This window comes from Lygodium microphyllum, chromosome 6 (assembly GCF_053477565.2).
Source record: "Lygodium microphyllum isolate KBCC chromosome 6, Lygodium_microphyllum_v1.1.10, whole genome shotgun sequence".
Lineage (NCBI taxonomy): Eukaryota > Viridiplantae > Streptophyta > Polypodiopsida > Schizaeales > Lygodiaceae > Lygodium > Lygodium microphyllum.
This window is the reverse complement of record NC_141140.1, coordinates 148,714,215-148,735,396: the sequence shown is the minus strand read 5'-3', so window position 1 is coordinate 148,735,396 and position 21,182 is coordinate 148,714,215. Positions and strand designations below refer to the sequence as shown.

The 21,182-nt window shown below is 38.8% G+C and overlaps 1 protein-coding gene across 1 annotated transcript; it reads right to left on the bottom strand.

The window, feature by feature from the left end:
- Positions 1–15,737: 15,737 nt before the first annotated feature.
- Positions 15,738–20,061, bottom strand: LOC148035279 (putative metal-nicotianamine transporter YSL6). Its single transcript, XM_087680276.1, has 9 exons — positions 19,910–20,061; positions 18,809–19,276; positions 18,318–18,493; positions 18,134–18,231; positions 17,901–18,038; positions 17,620–17,812; positions 17,346–17,469; positions 16,838–17,240; positions 15,738–16,614 (listed from the first exon to the last, which is right to left on the bottom strand). Exons 2-9 carry the CDS (start codon positions 19,242–19,244, stop codon positions 16,068–16,070), a joined length of 2,115 nt encoding a protein of 704 aa, XP_087536402.1. The 5' UTR covers positions 19,245–19,276; positions 19,910–20,061; the 3' UTR covers positions 15,738–16,067.
- Between the last annotated feature and the right edge of the window lie 1,121 nt (positions 20,062–21,182).

Sequence of the window (21,182 nt, the reverse complement as noted above, 5' to 3'; positions counted from 1 at the left end):
ATCTGGCCATGTGCCTAGATGAGACCATTTTTCAGCTAATATGGGGAGTGCTCTCACATAATGCCTTACTGTTATTTTTGAAAGACAAGGTTGAATTCGGCATCAAGCAAGTAGGCCTCTTGAAGTTCCTCTATCCAATCACTATGAAGTTCTATGATCGATAAGACTTTGCATGCCCACATATAGGAGAGTGAATCAACTACCATATTGTCCTTCACAACGGGTATGAGTGATGTCAAAATCATAGTTTTGTAACGTTGCCACCCACCGCCTTTTCTTAGGAGTAAAATTATACTACATCAAGAAGTATTTGAGCACCCGATGGTCACTTTTCACCTTAAATCTATTGCCATATAAATTGTGGTGCCACTTTTGAATAGCATGAATGATTGCCAACATCTCATGATTATAAATATGCAGTTGCCTCTCTTTTTCATAAAATTTGTGGCTCTCAAAGGCTATAGCACCATATTCTTACAGCAAAATAGTCCCAATACCCCTTCCACTAGCATCACAATAATGTATAGTGAATTATTTTGTAAAGTCAGGACACACAAGAATGGGGGTTGAAGTAAGCAATTCTTTCAGCTTTGGAAGCTACAATCAGCCAAAGCATCCCAAAAAATGCCTCTTTTAGCCTATCCATTAATGGTGCTGCAATGGTAGCATAATGGCAAATAAATCTTCAATTAAAGGAGGAGAGACCAAGAAACCCATGTAAAGAGGTAATATTAGAGGGTGTGGGCCAATCCCAAACACACTGCCCCTTCTTGGGGTCAACTTAAATCCCCTTTTCACTCACAATATGGCCCAAATACTCAACCTTAGTCTACATGAAAATACATTTACTTTCCTTGGCAAACAATCGATGCTCCTATAATACATCAAATACCTCTCAATGTCCTATTGTAGATGAGTATATCATCGAAAAAGACAAGCACAAACTAAAAAAGAAAGGGATGTAAGATCTTGTTCATAAGACTCTGAAAGGTGGCGAGGGCATTTGTCAGCCCAAATAGCATGACAAGAAATTGGTCCAGTCCTGAATGTTGTTTTGATTTCATCACTTGCCCTCATATGTATCTGATGATAGCCAGACCTTAGGACTATCTTAACGACGTAGCAGGCACCCTCCTTAGGCTCACCCAGCAAGTTGTCAATTCTAGGTATGGGGTACCTATTCTTGACTATAATCTTGTTAAGGTGATAGTAATCGATACACATCCTGAAGGAGCCATCTTTCTTCTTGACCAACAAGATAGGAGATGCATAGGGGAAAGAGCTAGGCTCGATAAACCCCATCTCAATGAGCTCTTTAACTTGCTTAGCAACTTCCCTGTGCTCACACTTAGAGATCCTATAAGGCAACTTATTGACTAGTTTCGAGTGGGGTTCCAAGTCAATAGGATGGTCCACTTGCCTTTTTGGTGGAAGAGCTATAGGTGGCTAAAAGAGATTCTTATATTCATCCAAAATATCTCTCAAGGATGCATCCTTGGTCAAATTATTAGACTAATCTGAAACATCCTTGTTTAGATGGAAGACAAAGATTTGTGATCATCTCTTAAACTCCCATTTTAGTTGCTTTCTATAATCTGTTGAAAATCCACATGGCATCACAAATTCCATGTACACTTGAGAGAAATCCATGGCAATTTTTCCCAACTATTTCAGCCAGTCGTAGCCCAAGACAACATCAATGGGTCCCATATCAAGTGTAATCAACTCCACAATTGCCTCATAATTTGCAGCCAAGCTAAGTGGTACCTTAGAGCATATGTGAGTTTTGATTTCCTCATTGCTATTAGCCACATGCACCTTAAGGGCCTGCTATAATATCGTGGGAGTGCATCTCAAATGGTCAAGGGTTGATTTATTTTTAAAGCTATGCGTGTTGCCACTATCAACAAGAACAAGTACATGCTTCCCATTTCTGTTTCTATATATGCGCAGTGTATATAGGCTTCTAGATCGTGTTCATGCATCCATAGATATGGAGCAAATGGAAGTAGTGGCATGTGGGGGTGTCATATGATCAAGATGCCCTCACACCATGACCCTTTTGTTTGCCTTTCTTCCCTATGTATTCCACTCCTATTTTTGGTGGAGGTGCTATTTAAGGAGGGGGAATATTTGATAATTCCATGGTGACTCAATCTGCAACATTGTTAGTGCCCTCTTCTAGCAGTTTGTGCACTTCTAGTGCACTTGGCAAGCTGACTTCCAAACAAATTACATGAAATGAACTTATAGGATCGCCTACAAGGTCTAGTAATGCAGCCATCTCCACAACATTGTCGTGCTTCCCACTTTCCTCCTTTTTTCACAATGGGACTCTCACATAGTAGCCATTATATCTACCTAGAGAGAACACGAATCTCTCTAAAGATACCTCCCACATGGTTGAACTAATCCACCTTAAGAGGGTGCTTGAATGATAGAGTAAAGCATAAGAAAGCTTTTCCTCAAGATATTGCAGATGGTTTGGAGCAAGGAATGAGAGATATACTCAAAGAGAGACCGTGGAAACCTAAAGAAAGCTTGAGCAAACAAGAGGAAGAAGGTCTTTCTTGAAAAGTAGCAGTAGTTTTGCTCTTCTCTAACTCCTCTGAGCCTACTTCAACTAGGAATCCCTAAAATTTTACCTCAAAATTTGTGATGAGCTACTAAATTTGACCTAAGTGCCTCCAAATTAGCCATAGCTCTCTGAGATCTCCAAGAAAGGTTGCTAGTACCATGTGGTGCTCCATCACTACTTCTTATAGCTCCTATCCTTGTACCTGTGTGTGACTAGGTTTTTTTTTTTGTAAAATATAACTGGATATGAGGAAAGAAAAAGAAGAAAGGACAAAATATCTAAGCTCTGATACCAATCATAATGAAGTGAACCTAACAAGACCTAAGAGAGAGAAGTGAGAGTGTAGAAGAGAGAGAAAGAGAGTGATGAGGAGAGAGAAATACTAGAAGAAGAGAGAGAAAGACAGAAAGAGAGAGAGAGAAAGAGAGAAAGAGAGAATTAAGAGGAAGGAAGCCATGGAAGAAGCTATCAAGGTGAAGGGAGAGTTTCTTGATTAATTCATGATAACTAACCTAACCCTCTCACACCTTAAATAGTGTCAGTATGACTGGTATTTTCCCCATAATTCCTATATATCCCACTCGTTGTCGAGATGAGGCATAGCACTCTATGTAGATATAACAAAAGATGCTTGAAATTTCAAAGATATTGAAAAGAAATAGTGGATCTAGAGCTAAAGAACAAATATTGTTTTGAAGTATAAAGGTGGTACCTTGATCCAAATTTCTTAAAGTATAAGTGCATCTAAGATGTAGACACTGTGTGCAATCCACTACAAACCTTGTTGTAGGAAAACTGCTACAAGTTTTGATGGGCTAATCAAAATGAAGTATCTTATAGGTCCAAAGAAAGCTCTTATTGAGTACCTTTAGCCTATATGTATTGTACTTCTTTGTAGTTAATTCAAAGTTTGAAATAGCTCAAAATAAAGAGCTATCATAGAATAGTTTATAGTGAAACTTATCTCTTAGCTTGTATAGACTTCATCCACAATACTATTCTAAAATTTGGAAAATCCTTGAATAATAGTTGCTTGCCTCAAAAAAGCTGTCCAAAGGTTATCCTTTCCATTAATAATTCTTTGAAGCCTCAAACTTCTTAGGCTTACTAATTAGGCTTCTTGAGCTCACCATGCTTCCATAGACATATTTTTCCATGCATTTTAGGCAGACATAGAACTATATAATAGTAATTCATCAACACATCCATCTAGATCATAGGAAAAGCTATCAAAGCCATTAAGTGGATCATAAAATTAACATGTGCCATCTACATCATCTATGTGGTCATATGGGGTTAAAGTAGTTACTACCTCATCCTCTAAATGTTCAATGACCAACATGCTATTGAATTTTGGCTCCCTATGGGGGATACACTTAAAATCATGGTCTTATGAATACTTTTCTCCCCACTTGTGATACAAACCTTTCTCCTTTCTCTCCTTGAAGGGATCCATTGGAATAATCTTGGTATCACCTACATTGGAAGATCATGTTGACATACTCTTGCTTTGACTCCATTTGTGGGTCTAAAATAGACTCTATTCTTATGGCATGGAAAGGAGAGTATGTAGGGATCCTTAGGATATTAAGGAATCCTCCAAGAGTGCTACCAATTTGGCCTTACTTTGTAGTCATTTCTCGATATGCCTACTATATAATGGTTCCCTCTTATATTTTCTTGCATGCCATTCTAAGGTCTATAACCATGAAAAGATTGGTGGAACATTGGGCCATAACTTCAGCTAATAGAATGGAATCTAAAACATACATATATTTATGAAGCTTAGCATCATCATTAATGCTCTCCACATACATGGTAAGGTTAAGGAATTGGTTTGTATACTTATATACCATGAATCCCCTTTGTTGTAAACTACACCACCTTCGTGCAAGCTTCTTTTCCACCAAGGATACAAGCACTTGTACCATAAGTACCTTAAAATCCTCCAAGTTTTCAATGAGCTAATTCTTCTTCTTTATGTATCTTAGTCAACTATGCACAAATTCTTCTAAGTGCAAAGTAGTAAGGTGAATCTTTCCCTCCCCTTATTGGAAAGGTATCAAAGTAGGACTTTAAATTTAATGTCTACTCTTTTAAGTCAAAAGGAGATGAGGATTGGCACTATATGTGGACAAAAAATATAAGTGATTTCTCTTGAATAGTGGTTGAAATCTACCTATACGTAATGAACCCCTTTGTAATGCAAGCCATGAATTCTATTCATATAGTCTTTATTATGTTGAGACCACTCTCCCATTTCATATTGATTGTTTGGGATTCCTCTTCTTCCAATAATACCTTAGGATTTGGAATTGCGATGTGCCTACCTGAGTCGCTTCCTCATTGGCACGTTCTTAGTGGAATACCTTAGAGCTTGCTATCTAGACTTGCTTGATTCTACCTCACAGTGGAAGTTTTGACCATTCCCATGAGGATCAACTTGAGTTTTTGGTTCTTAATATTGGTCAACTCAACTATCGGTTAGTTCTAGCATCAGTATTTCGAGTTTCCACTTCTCACAGGATTACTCAAGCTAAAGTGGACTTGCATTGTACTTGGTTAAAAAAGAATGGGAGACAAAGGGGAGTGCAACATGTCAACCCTTTTTCCCATAAGGCAAAATCTCATTCCAAACCCCTAAAACAATGCAAGTCGAGTTTTTCCTAATATCTAGTAGCCATTCCTTGCCTATTCACCAACATAACTTTTCATTTTGAGAAAAGCTCTCAATTAACCGAGACCACCCAACCATAGGTCTGGACCCATCAAGGATCCATCCACCCACTTCCCTCGATAGAGTATTTTTAATTACATAATTACCTACCACTTTAGGTTTGACATATAAAAATAGCTTCTTTGATCATGATATAGACTTGTTATACGTCTTTATTTCACGACACAAAAATAGTGTAAAGCAATTCTTTCTCAATAGTTTCCTTAAGAAAAATATCTTTTTACAATGTTTCCTATCTTGATTGGACATAATATCAACCCAAAGGTATTATTTCCCTCAATCCCTAGACTAGTATCGAGACTTTTAGAATAGTATGTGGGTTCAAAGGGTATTTGAGAGTTCGTAAGAGTCTAAGGAATTTGTGACTAGAGTCCCCTTATCCTCATCTCCTCATGTTGTCAACTAGAATTCCCTACGACATGACCTTTCGCATCGTGGTTGGCCCATACTCACTTATGCAAAGAAATGTTTGAAGCGACAAAACTCTCATTGATAAACTTTCTTATGCAAATCAAAGATAAGGATTCTCTCTAAGAATTGAGCACTCAATCTTGAAATTGGATCAACAGAAACAGTTATATCCACTGAATTGAAACTGTTAGAATCTCTCTCCATAGTCTATCCCTATCTTGTTTGAGTTGTAACTCCCTTGTTTTGGTCTTTTGCTTCAACAAGCCCTCCAACATGATGACTTCACTCACATCTACCTATGTCAAGGATAATGTGTCATTTAAGGAAACTTACATGGGCTCTAAATCATCATGTGGTACGAAAAGTTCCTACCTAGGTCGGTTTGTTGTACCCCTAGCCTATCTCATCTCTTAGAGATCTTCAAGAGTGAGGAATGGTCACCTCTCTTTTGTCACACTCTCTCTTGAGCATTGATCCTCTTCCTCAATTTAGTATCATTTCTCAATTAATTCAACTCAAGTGTTCTAAGAATACGAGTTTAAATGGATGGAGATAAGCTTTTGATTGAAGCTTGAAATGAATGGAATAGGAAATGTAACTCATTAATATTAGTAAACTTACTAATTTCCCCTCTCTTAATAGATCAAGTAGAAGGGAACAACTCAAGGATTAAAGAGGAAAATCCATAAGCATGAATGAATGAATTCAATGACATGAATGAGTAATGCTTTGAATGGCTCTATCAATTCAATTATTATAGGTAATGGATTGATTCTAGGCTTAATCATGGATCTAACCTCTCTTAAACAAGTGGATTTAGGCTCAAAAATAAGATCTAGAGAGAGATTAAAAGAAAATTCTTCAACGAAGCCAATTAGAGCTTAAAACTCTCAATGATTGGCATAGATTTCTCCAATGGTCTTAAAGCTTCATAGACACCTCCAATATGGCCTTCAAATGCTCCTCAACCTTGATTGCTCCAATAAGAATAAATGGAATCAAATCAAGATTTGCCCCAATTTGAAAATCTTTGATCCTCTTGCATTGTTGGATGAAAAAGTCTCCAATTCCTTCAATCTTGATTATTCCTTGAAGATGTTTAATTGAGATGAGTTCTTTACTTGGTTAGTGAAGCTTTCTTTCAAGAAAATGAAGCTTGAGAAGGAGGCTCAATAGTCGTCGTGCTATCATTAGGGTTTCCAACAAGAGAATGTGCCAAGAATCATGAACAAATAGAACTCAATCTCTACCAACAAGAATGATACCAAATCTAAGTATGATGTTGGAGACATGAGCTTGGAATCAATGGCCAAAATGGAGGAGAGGAGTACTAGCCCAACCCCCTTAAAAATGCAATGAAAATTGCATAGGTCATCTAGGAGGCAAAACTAGATCACATGCACTTCAAAATGATACTAGACTACTTGTAAACAAAACAATGCATAGAGTCCTTTGCAAGCCATTTGTGCCTTGGAAGGAACGATGAGATTGAAGGTTCAAAACTCCATGATAGCTCGAAAGGATGATCGAGGAAGAGAAATGTTAGAAAAGTATATGCCGCTAAAGTCTCTGCCAAGCCTAGTGGACTCCCTTCTTCAAAATTGCTTACTAAAATTGCTTCAAAATGAGTGACGAGTTGCTAATTTGATCCTTCCTTCGCAATGCTTGTCCACTCATAATTGCAATATCTCTAGACTTATCTCTTGCTAGCTGTGAAAGGACTTCCAGTCATACAAATGTATCTTCAATGACCTATAATACCTATACAATCACTTTCTTACATCTTTATATACTTAGGCTAGTATTGGTACCACAAGTATTTATGAAATATTCTCAAGAATACATAAGGGATTTCCTCCTAGATCCACAGACATCTATTGTAGTTCTAAAACAAGTAGGGGATTTCCTAATAGAGAATTAGAAGAAGAAGGCATCTCCACCCACTATTTTTTAAGCGTAAACACATATATTGACAAAAATGAAACAACCACGCTAATCCTTTGTACTAGCATGCTACCAGCTTATTGCATCAATTGGTTAGAGGACATTAACAAAAGTCAATTGACCAACTCTAGTAATCCCTTCTACCCACTACCCACTCACAACCTAGATGGCAATGAAGAGTTACCTCATGAGCAGGGCCTACATGGTTGAAAGGTGAGCGGAAGATGGAAGCATGAGTGGAAGGAAGAAGAGAGTAAGAGATATGGAGGCTCAACAAGAAGAGAGAGACCAATGTGTAGGAAATCCACCACTCACCATATATGACTTGCCTTCCCTTATTGTATTTTGCACTAAATAGTTGAGTCTCTAGGGCATGCAGCTCAACATGATCACTCCCAGATATAAGAATATCATCAATATAAAGCACCAATATAATAAGGCTACCATCACTAGGAGAATGTAATAATCAAAATTGTACTCCAATGCATCTATATCCTCTTTCTTCACACTAAACTTAGATACAATGTACTTTTCCCTTTCCTTTCTCATTTGAATATTTTTTGGCAGTGCGGCATAATGTGACAGCTATCCACAATAATGATATGTGAAAGAGGACTTATGACCACAAGACTTACTACAAGATTACCCGCAAGATTGAGACTTGCTCTTGTTGAACTGTAAGTCTCTACCACGATTATTATTACCATTTCCACCATTTTTTCCTCTAATAGAGTTAATACACAAGAAGTGTGGATTGCATCAATATCCTTCATGTTTACTTTTTTTGTTAGTAGAGCACTCTCTACATCACTGCATTTAAAACCAACCTCCATAGTAGTACAAAATGTATCCCATGACTCATGTAGTGTGACAAGCAAGAACAAAGACTTTATGTTATCCTCAAACTTAAGCCCTACTTTATGCAAAGGTCCACAAGCTTCTTCAACCAATACAACTGAGATGCAAGACTCTACTTGTCATAGAGATCAAGGATCTTCTTTCATATATCGTATGCACCATCCTTAGTAGAGTTAACATTGAAATACACCTAAATATGCAAAGATAGTATGATAGTGGACTTGCATAACTCATCAATCTCATCCCCATCATCTCTATCCCAACCTTTTGGCTTTATGTTCTTTGACTTCAATGGCCTAACCTGCCTCTTCTGCACCAAGATCTATCATATTTGCATCTTCCAATAGTCAAAGTTATTACCATCAAGCTTTTCAATGTTGAAGATAACATTATCGATTGATGCATGAGAAGTACTTGCCATAGTGATTGCAAATGACAAGAGTATGGGCTACTATAATTACATCAAAAGAGCCCCAAAACATATCCAAAAGGGTAGGAACAAAAGGTGGTATCTCTATCCACAAATTGCAATCAATAGAATGCCAAAGAAAACTATTTGCTCTCCAAAAGAATGCTCAAAACATTAATTACAACATTGTTGTAATAAATGCAATAGTGTATGTCAATCCAACTGTGGGCAAATAGAGAAGATACTAAGCTCCCACTACTAGGCATATCTGGATAGCAACATGGATAGAAATAATGCAACTAGCAATGAATAGGCATAGAGCACCAATACCAAAGACTGTCACGAACTCAAAGTGTCAATAAAAAATACATCCCATAAGCATATACATCATGCATGTAAAATATCTCAAGAAGAACTACAAAGATCTACCCAATGCACAATAGATTATTGAGCAAAGAGAAATGATGCTTAGTAAAGAACCAATATGAATGTATACATAACTGATAAACTACTGAGAGATGTAATTGTTGGTATACAAAGCATATAGAATTGAATCAGCCCACAAGAAAAAGTTATTATACCAAATAGCATACATGAGATCATAGATATAAATCAAGAAAATGTGTCCCCAAAGCATCAAGACATGAGCATATGAGCATCAATGAGGCTCAAACAATGAAGAAATGGCTATCCTAGATCTGTATATAGCAGTTTTGCTATGTATTACAACCAATAACTAACATTGTAACACTCCAAATGAGCACCAATTGGAAGCCAATTATGTTGGTACAATGTCTAATGTCCGAGAGCTGAAGGGAGAGCCAATGGGCAGGAGAGAGAGTAGCTTGAAAATTAGATGCAGGAGGCTGAAAACAAGTCCAAATCACACTATTATTGATGGTGTGTCCACTTCTACTACTGGTTATTGTAGAGCCTGAAACAAGCAAGCCTCAATGAAGCCTCTATAATCCTTGGAATAGGCATGACAAAATGTGGGCATCAATAGTTACCTTGGGAAGAAGGGGCGATGGCTGCCATGAAACCTTGAGCTAAAGCTTCTTCAAAGGCCAAAGCAAATGATTGATTTGATGAAGCTCCTCAAGTTCTCACTCTGATACCAGTTGAAAGGTGAGTAGGTGAAAGAATTAGCAAAAGCAAGAAGAGAGCAAGAGCTATGGAGATTCAAGCAAGAAGAGAGAGAGAGATGGTGTGTGGGAACTCCAATAATCACCATATGTGACCTACCTTCCCTTATTTTATACATCGCTAAAAGAATAAAGAATAAAGTGGTGGTGATGGGATGAGTATTCTTCTACATCTTCTATTTCTTTTTGTGAGTATTCTTCTACTTCTCCCATTTCTTTGAACCCCTTGTCTTTCGTCTACTCCTCTCCTCCCTGAATCTCCCTTCATCTTGTTGTCTCTTACCCCCGTGGTAGACTTTCAACCCCCAAACGCTCCGACAATGTACAAGTGGTGTGTAAGATTTATATCATCCTTGGCCATCACCTTTGTGTTTCTCATCTTTTTTCCATTAGATTTGTTTCATTTTGAACTTTTCAATATTTGCATTGTACTTCCTACAAATGTGTATTGGATTGTATTAATGAGAGCACTTTGAAGATAATTCCATTGGATCATCCATTGAACTATAAAATTATAGTTGACAAGGATTTTTGGCAATGAAAGATACTGGGCAAAGTGTGTGCATGCACTCATGCAATCAATTCACTATCATGTTCAGGCAACCACCTTGAATAAGCCACGTGCGACTCCTCCCTTGATCCTTGGAAAAAAGTGTTTAGACCATAGCATCTCCAATTTCTCCAACACTTGCCTTGATCCTTCTCCTCTCCTCTCCACACACACACACACACTCTCTCTCTCTCTCTCTCTCTCTCTCTCTCTCTCTCTCTCTCTGTGGATGGTTTCATTTTCCAACCAAGCTATATGGATACCCAGCTACCACATGGGCTACCTACAACTATTGGGTAAATTCATACCTCAACACATCATCTAAGGATTGAGAAGGCAAATAGGAAAGTATGGAGATGGAATATCACATGTGCCAAATTTGTGAGAGAGAATTAGAGATAGAGGAGCATTACATCTATCGATGTATGGTATACTACAACATTCGAGGTAGATATCACTATTTGTTTTAAGAGGGTTTTGGCATTATACGGAAGGTAATGTGATTTGAGGACCAAAGGTGTTTGGGATTATTTCTCTTAAAGCTTTAGAGGTGTAGAAAAACTATTCTACAAAATAGGAGCCCCACACAGCTAGCTCCACCTAGACAAAGGGTTGTTATCCACTTTTTCGCTACCACACACCCCAGTATGAGGTCAACCACCATTGTTGATAGACAACTTAGTCTAGCAAGGACACACCATAAGGCAACTTCATCTTCAAGAGGTATCTCCCTGGATAGAATGGTTAATCAAGTGAGATGCCCACATCCTCTTGGGAGAAGAACAGACACCCTTATCACAAATAGATTAAAGCTATCATTGAGCGCCACGAGAGACAGATGCCAAGGCATCTCGACCACATAGAGCTACATGTCCACCCAAGAGAGATACGTCACTGAGCAAAAAAGTATTTCGACTATTTCTCTTTTCTTTTCTTTTTTCCTTTTTTAGTATTATTATTTACATTTGTACTAGGGGTATATTCTTACACAGAATACTGCCTAAATTTATTCTCATAATCTGTCTGAGCCCTCAAGACACACGCAACATAATCTGACTGTGCTACAGGCCGCCTTCAAAACCGCCTCCCCTTTGTAGATGCAAAGATGGTTGTTTCTTACTATAGCAGGGTCCAAGGTATTGCAATCGGCTACTCTCTCGGCGTCCTGCCTGTGCTGTCTTGATGTACATGCCCTCTACCAAGGGCTTCAGAGCTTCCGGTGTAGGGGGAAAGCTATAACACCCATTTGGTTTGAATAATAATAGAATATGAATGCTTGTTGGATATGATAGAATTAGGAGATACGATTTGATTTGAAGGAAAAAGTAATATAATAGCAACGCTTGTTGGACATAAATGATAACAGACTTAGAGTTTGGTTTGAAGGAAAAAAAACAATACAATAGCAATGCTTGTTGAACATGATAGCATAATATTTGTTACGTCTTACCATGCCCGAATTCTTACCTAGATGTTTTCTTAGATACATACAAATCCAATATCATGATAGTTTAGACTTTGCAATCGTACCATCTATGACTAGTTATGATTCAAAGAGACTAGGCGCTTCGCGCCTAGACACACCGGCGCTTCGTGCCGAGGCAGGCGTGATTTTCGCGGCGAGGACGGGTGCTGGACGCGTGGCACCCATCCCCGATCTCCCCTTAACTAATAGTATAGATTATAAGTGAGAAGTATGATATAGATTAAATAATCAAACAATCATTTTTCTTTATTGTTTCTACAACTAGAAGTAAGGTACAATTTGAAACTTACCTAATAGGATGCTTAAAATTTTTGTGATATCAATAGAAGATTTTAAAAGGAAAACTGGAAGGATATTTGGTTGAATAGTATTGATTCCAAGCATAGTTAGTTCAATGAATCACAATTCATATCTTTGAGTTGGGATGAGATCTTAGAAGTTTACTAAGAGAGAGATATAATGAGACCTTAAAAGTACACTATGATTATGATGAGGACTTAGAAGTTGCAAGCAAGTGCACAAATAACACAAGTTGCAACATAATTGTAAGTGCACGCATAGCATAAGTTGCAACATAACTCACGAGTCTCAAATTCACACACAATTTTTTGTTACGTGTGATAGAGTGAACAAGGCTATCAAAGGGGCATCTGATTGTAGTCCCAAAACTACAAGGACATCAATCAGAAGTTGTGAGCTAAGAATGATATAAAAGTTCCAAGCTAGGTTAGATAAATATAATCAACTTCATATTTTAATCAAAAAAATAAGTTTTACTTCGCATTTACCTTGACTTGTGAGAGTGAATCAAAGGTTCCATACTAGATCTAATTGTGTGGGCTTGTTCTATTGTGCGTAGACTTCACTATTTTAGAATGGAGCCTTCAAGAAAGAGGACTAACATAGGTCATCCTCCAAAAGACTTGTGTGACAGAAGTCTATAAAGAATGCTTTTGGTATTGTATCAAGCAATTTAAGCTTCAATCTTAATGAGGCAGTGCTAGAGGAAAGTGTGACTCCCAATGCTGAAGGAGGAACCTATCTAGCAATGTATGACATGGAATCGGGAAAAAATGCAACCCAAGGAAAGGAGATCATCCAGAATTTTCGAGATGATTGGAAGCCCTCTTTTCCATGAGCCAATGTTGTGAAAGATGCAGAAAAGAAGCTACAAGTAAAATGCACATGGTGCACAAAGTTTAAAATGGACAATCCTTTTGCCAAGGAAGGAAGCACTACATTGCAAAGAAGTGCATTGGTGAAGCATGCAAACTCAGAACCTCATAGAACAACAAAGCAAAGATGGGATATGAAGGAGAAATAGGTAGCATTACCCATATAGAAGCATGTAAAAGCGATGGTAGATGTAGAAAAGTAGAGAATTATGAGTGTGATGCAAACAATGTATTTTTTTGCCATCAACAATATGTCACTAGAGTCATACAAACGGCAATATGACTTTTTACGGTACATGAAAACACCTTGTATGCCTATCAATGATGAGTACTCTACTTATACAAACAAGACTTCAGGTATGGAGTTTTTAAAAGCTACATTATGTGTCTATTGGGAAGAACTGCTAAGGGATGTACAAAAGAGTCCCTTCTTTTCAATGCTCATTGATAATATCACAGACATCAGATATGAGCAACATTTGATAATGTACATGGTGTACTTGGCAGAAGAAGGAAGAGGGCCAGTCACATGTAAGTTTGTGACATTGTTATGTTTCGAGAATAAGACAACAGAATGCAAATTTAATGCCTTGATAGGGTTGTTGCAAAAGATGAATTTGTCATTGTCCAAGTTGATTAGATTTTCTCTCCTGATGGTGCTTCTACAATGATAGGAACCACAAATGGAGTGGTTGCAAGACTTTAGAGACTTGCACCACATCTTGTAAGTGTGCATTGCATAGAGAGGCACTTGCTATATCAGTCGCATGTCAAAGATTTACAGAATTTACTTGCATGGACAAGTTTGCAAACAATGTATACTCATGGGTGAATGGTTCTACAAAAATGCACCAATAATTTGTTGGATTGTTGAAAGCATTTGATCTCTCTCCTCTAGAGATTTTACGCATTCATGATGTTTGTTGGTTGTCTCGAGGTAATGTTATGGGGAGGCTTGTTGATGTAATTTCTATATTGCTTGTAGACTTAAAAAAGAATGATGCTATGATGTATGCAATGGTTACCACATATCAAATATAGTTTCTTCTTCATTTACTGGCTAATATATTGCATGAGGTAAATGATTTGAACTTATACTTTCAAAAGGAAGCTATGGATATTGCAAAAGTTGTAGTTCAAATTGAGGAGCCATCGAAATTTTGAAGAAGTGTTAGCTAACTTGCATATGCATATCAAGACCTTCAAGGTATACCATTCATGGTTGGTATACTAGATGGCAACCATATACCCATCATTGCTCCAAGAAGAAACCATGATGATTATTTTAATAGAAAGGGCTTCAATTTAGTGATTCTTCAAATCACTAAGGTTGCCAAACTATATTGTGCACAACTACGACATTGGTTGGGCAGATACAATGCATCATTATAATGTTTTTTTAATGTTTTGATTTGGGAAAATGATTCACAAATGGAGCTTTGGGCCAATATCATCTTCTTGGTGATGATTATGGTTATCATGCATGCTTTTGGATGTTGCCTTCTTTCAAGGTAGTAGGGATGGACCATCTCCATAACATTATTGTTGAAATTACATACAATCAGGCAATCGTATACCAATCGAAAGAGCATTTGGAATCCTTAAAGCTCAATTTTGCATGTTATTGTAGAGATATAATATGCTTCTACAAAATGTTCTGAAAATGGTGGTAACATATCTTGTTATACATAATATGTGCATTGTGCACGGATGTAGTTTTGATTATGCATGGATGCGTAAAGCTACAATAGAAGTGGAGAGGGAAGTTAATGCACCTCATCAAGGCATGGACCAACAAAATAGTTTGGGAAATGGACTAGCAGAGGTTGTGATATTAACTAATACAAATACTACACAAGCAGTTCAACAAGCTTAATCAATAGAGCCAACCTCAAGATCCAATGAACTTGGACAAGGAGCTCAAAGGAACGTAGCTCGAACCATGTTTTGAGAGATAGAGAATGCAAATATGAGAACCTCGTGAGAGCTTTTGGAGATACTAATTCAATAAAAGAGATCAATGATGAAGACAATGCTGACAAAAAAACTTTTGCATCTGCATTGCAAGTGGAAAGGTGGAAAGGTAAAAAGAGGGCTAGAATGCATGCTTCAATAGCATGGTGAAGGGATTCAACTCTCATACTCTTATTATTTTTGTTAATTTAGTGTGTTTTTTGTATTAATCATGTTCATTCTTCATTTTGTTAGTCGGTTGTTTTTAGTTCTGATTATTGTGTCAATAATTGACTATTGTCAATTATTTGATACTAACTAATGTGGCTCTTGGAATTAAATGATTGATATTGAGTTTGTCTTAATATGGGAAGTGTTTTGGCAGACATGCACTGAAATCGAATAATTTAAAGCCAGTGCCCAATAATTTTAAGAGCACAAGTCAAGCAGCCAACCCATATACATTTCGGATTCTATAACTCAAAAATTGGTGCAAATCTATCTTTAAAAATTGGCGTTTTGAGAAGCTGGTAAGCTGCCCGAAGGAGAGTCGAAAGCAGTAAGCCATAACAAGGATTGGACAATAAACAGAGAGAACCTTGTGTACATCAATGGAAAGGCAATGGGTCAGGGGCTTGAAACTCTTGACCCTTCACTCATTCCGGCAAATTGTAATAGGTATACATATTTTACACTTGGGCTGATGGATGTTTGATACATATGATAGCCAGCCAATAGACAGTTCAGCATCCTGACAAGCTTATTATCTATACAGTGTGCAAAGATATTGAGAGTGCTATCGAAAAGAATGTTTAAAGCCTTTAATTGCCGAGGCTCATGCTCGCAGCTACTTTACTGGGTAAGAACAACATGCAAATGGGGGCCTGCTTCTTCGCCAAAGCTAGCACGGCAGACACCAAGGTCCAAATACCATCACCGCAAATCAATCCTGAGGCAGCTGCCGGAACCAGCAACTCCGCTTTCTTTAGATTCAGCTTCTGCCATACAAACACAATGACTGTGCCCACAAACATGTCTATAGCAAAGTAGGGACCAATATAAAACGGTATGGCCATCGCCATGGGAATTGGAATGTACTTGGCCCATTTTGCCAGAGGTTTGTCCCTCAGAAAGTTGACGAGAATTGCCAGACAGAAAAATGCATAGCAGAGATCCAAGCAGTGCTTGGGAAGAGCACCAAACCCTTGCACCCCAATTGTAGCCATTTCTCTGTAAATTGTTGCATACGGAGCCTGGTACTCACCATTTGGATCACCAATAGGAAAGGCCTTCCAGAAGAGCCAAAATACAGAGGGTGCAATAACGCATCCCATCACAGTGCCCAAAACTTGGCTTACGAACATAGACCTGCATCAATGTTGCAATAGACACATGAGTCTACACAGCTGAAACGGAATGAACCTCCAAATATCGTAGATTTGCGAGGAAGTTTACACAACCATATAGATGCACAAGTGGGACTGCCCGTCAGTCTCATGCAAATGCAGGGATGACGGATTAGAAATTAGAATGCATCTCAGCATCTTCCATGTCACAAAAGAATGAAAAGACAGGTTTCACAAGCACTGACCTGGGTGATGACAGAGTTAAGTACCCTGTTTTGAAATCCTGCATCAAATCAGCTGAACAAGCTACCACAATCATCATCACCCCACAGGACACAAGCCCCACAAGAATTCCACCCTCCTTCCCGGCCCAGGCACTAAAGATAAATAGGCCCAACTTCCCATAAGTTGATGCTAGACTCCAATCTGTAAGGCCACAACTGTATGCATTGCAAAACCCGAGGACTGGGGCCACACAATAGCTTATTAAGACATAGTACCACTTCATCTGCGGGAAGATTTTTGGTATCACACCAGTGGATACCGCAGCAAGACCTACATAGCATGCAGCAGCCACCTTGAATGGTATCCTATCCTTCATAAACAACTCATTCCTCCGCTGCTCATCAGGTGGAAGCTCCTCCATGGCTGTGTCAGCACATCAACATTGTCAAAACGCTCATTTTGAGAACTCAAGAAAAACTTCTGTTTCAAACAAAGGCCAACACCGCGTATACATTAGAGGCAACTCACCATCACTCGTCCTCACAGGAAGCATGCTATTCCGTCTTTGATATAACGACCAGAGTGTTACAGAGGTGATCTTTACAAAGTTGTACAGACCGTCACCCAAAATAAGAGCAATTGCAATGAAAACCTGGAAGAGGTCAGTATCTGCATTAGATCAGCTGTTGCTGAAAGATTCTGGTTTGCTGACTTCAATCGTTGTCAATGATATAATGAGAGAAGAGCTACTGCTGAAAGATGCTGCTAAACAAAAGCTCATGAAATACACAAGATATTGAACCTTGTAGCCATATAGACCCTGAAGATTTGAACCCTTTACTGCCGATGCTGGATACCAGTCACCTGCTTTCTTCTCAATCAGCGGCCACATTATACCCCAAGAAAGGATGCCACCCAGTAGCAATGACACATTAATCAAATGAGGACAAATCATGCCAGCTCCCACATATGTCATGCTGAAATCAAAGTAAAACCTGTACACATTTGCAGATAAGGTCTTAGCAATTCTGGATATAACTTTGGTATGTCCAAGAAAAGTAGCCATGAAATAAGACTTCTTACTTGTTTGCATAAGCCTTCAAGCCCAAGGTTGGGAACCCATCAAACCCACAACTGTCATTGATCCCACCGTAAAACCATTTGAAAAAGCTGAAAAGAAAACTGAACGAAAAGTACTTTCCCAGGCAGATAACCTGCTTCCTGCAAAGACAAGGAGAGTCATATTAGTTTAGGCTGTGACATAGGAGATGCCATTTCAGTTTCCTTAACTCCCTGCTGAAAGATAAGGTCTTTACATGGCTTGCTTTACTCCATGGGGGGTGTGGAAACTGTTGATAAGCACTGCAGTTGCAGTACCACTTGGGTATGTGAGCTTGTAATCAATTATCATAGCCTGTACATACAAGAACCAAACTCATCAGCATGACAATAAAACCAAGTGTTTTCAATGTTCACTATTCTTAAGATCAAATAGTCTACCTTGCGAAGAGGAACCACTGCAAAGAGACCGAGAAAACCAACGGCAAACATGTACGGAATTATCCATCCTAAGTGAGGGTTTTTGACAGCTGCAGCATTGTCACTAGTGCTCCCACTTGTATGAACTGCATCATATGTCTTCTGATCCATTGCAATAAGGTAGCTTCCAAATCCTCCTGAAAACAATGGAGGGGCATGATGTCTGAGACATGGAAGGCACGTAACTTAACCAATCTACCACATTTCACCAACATCGGTGAGACCATAACTACTGAGGACTCGCACATGAGGCTGATACAGGTGCGTAACTAGCTGGAGAAAGCCCTGGGAAAATATCAGCAGCAACAGTTGATCTTGAAAAAGACAAAACAGCAGCATTTCCTCTTACTTAACCTTCCAAAATGCAAACCTCAAGAATAGCAGAACCATACAAGCATGAGAAATCAAAACGGACGACCGGCTCAACAGGAGCTATACAAGAGGAGACTTACCACTAAACGCGAGATCATAGCAGGCAACCACACAAGTCTGGATGACGGTATTTTCTTGCCTGGTAAATGGCTGATGCACAATTCCTGCTTTGGACAAAAGAATGGTGAATGTCTTCATGAAAAAGAATCCAAGCAGCCCTGCTGAGATGTTGAGGGATGGTATGACTCCAGTGGTTAAGCTTAATTTCATAGTGATGACAGAAAATAACAGTCCAAGTCCAATGCTTAGGATCATCCCCCTGGCCGTTATCTGCCGCCACCATGTGGGTACTTCTGTCGATGCAAACAGCTCCTCCACAGAAAATTCATTCACCCTGCCATTCACGTCAGTGGCATCTTTCTTCACCGCATAATAACGAACATCATCTTGATCCAATTGCACTACATTGGTTTGTTGATCGCCTTGATCAAGTGTTCCATCATGCAGGTGACCCATTTTCTGGGACAGTTTGAGACTGAAAAGTTATTCTGCACAAGATGACAGGGAATAAGTCAAGAGGCAAGGAGCACATCAAAATAAGTTTTTACGTTTAGCCTGTTCCCCTGTTTCATCAACAAAAGTTTTCAGTAGGAATATGGTAGGTTCCTTGCAAAATCTCACGATGTTTATCTGCGTCTAGAAAGTCTGAGTGAGTATGTGAGTGTGTGAGAGTGATCAAGCTATGGCTTGATCTATGAATAGAGCTTTCATATTGTTTGCACTTAGTTTGAAGCGCAAGAACACACACAGCTTGATCTATGTGTAGAGCTTTCATATGGTTTGAGCTTAGTTTGAAACCCAAGAACACACATAGCTTGATGCATGCGTATCTTGCGAAGTGGGCATTTCTGCATAGAGTCACCAGCGGTTGATTGGAGCCGCAAGAACACAGAAAAAGAATCCAACAGCATATATTCTTGCAAAGCATGAAAGCAATGGTATGGAATCTGTTACCTATCCCAGAAAAGAAGAGGAAGAAGAAGAAGAGTTGAGGAAAGTGGGAGCAGCAATCGTGAAAAGAGGGTGCGGGAATGGAAGGAGGGTGTTGGGTGGCGGAGGTGATGAGAGGTGAGGGAAGGGCAGGGCCGAGAGAGAGAGAGAGAGAGAGAGAGAGGGTGTACCTGGAGATAGTGCGACGATGTGAGGCACAGACGGCGACGAGAGGGAAGGAGACGAAGGCGGGGACGGGGACGGGGAGATCGACGCACACAGCAACAAAGGATTTGGGACTCGGGAGCCTGTTTTTAAAAGCTTTGCTGAACCCTTTTCAGCGGATTTTCATCCGACTGCTGTCTTTGTTTTGTGACGATTGACAATTCAGTGAAGTCAAAGTGTCTGGCAATTCAGTGCGGAGCGCGCTGGTATTTTATCGAAAGTCGGCGCCCTTCTTTCGGTTTTGTTGACTCTCTACAGACTATATCCATTATGACATGTAGGGTCCATTATCCTTCCATTATCCCCCACCCCCCACCCAATACAACATGGAGAAGTTTCAAACATTTTCTTTCAACGAAAAGCTTTGAAACGCGCACACTAACCCTCAAATCCAAGAAACTAACCTTTAAAGTTTAGATCATCATACAAAAGGTTTTCTAATGAAACATCCCCCTTTCTTTTTCGAAATACTTATTCTCGAATCTCAACCCCTCCAATAACGCACAGCCCTCACACATCATATATCACAATCACCAATCGTTTTTTCTCAATGTCTACTCTCAAAAATTTGATCTTGATTCACCTACAAGGTCCTCAACTTGAGAGGTACCTTATCACATGTTACTATATATATTTGTACCTATGGCTCTAGATACACATGCTTTTCTTGTATAAATTTTTTTATTTTAGGCGATCAAAACTCAAATTTCATGCCAAAAATTTCAATGTTGAATTGTCTATAAAATTTTGCTCGTTCAAAAATGATCCTCCTTTTTGTCCAAGTTGTCCAAAGACCCTTCTTTGAGCCTAAAAAGTGAAAATTTTCCTAAAACGAGAACATTGATAATCATATGTTTCTACATAGTGACCTCACAACAAACGTAGCAGCTTGCTCAGCTCAAAAGCAATCTAGTTTTACAACAAATGAGTCAAAGTTGTCCTACTACCACAAGACAACTTGGCTTTACTCATAATGGATCTTTGTCAAAAAAGTGTAGCCACTCCTCAAAGATCAAATCCATCATTCACAAAAAACATCCTTAAGAGTAGCAAATAGAAAAGCCTTCAAGTCATAATTTTGGAGGTAGTATTGAGTCGAATTACATGTACTAGTTGGCATAATCAACATTGCCAACAAGGCCCACTAGTTGGCCTAAAGCTCATAAGGCTACGCCACCCTTGCTTCATATATTTTTATGAGCAAAAGGAAGCAAAAGAAAACAAACAATATGCTTCATG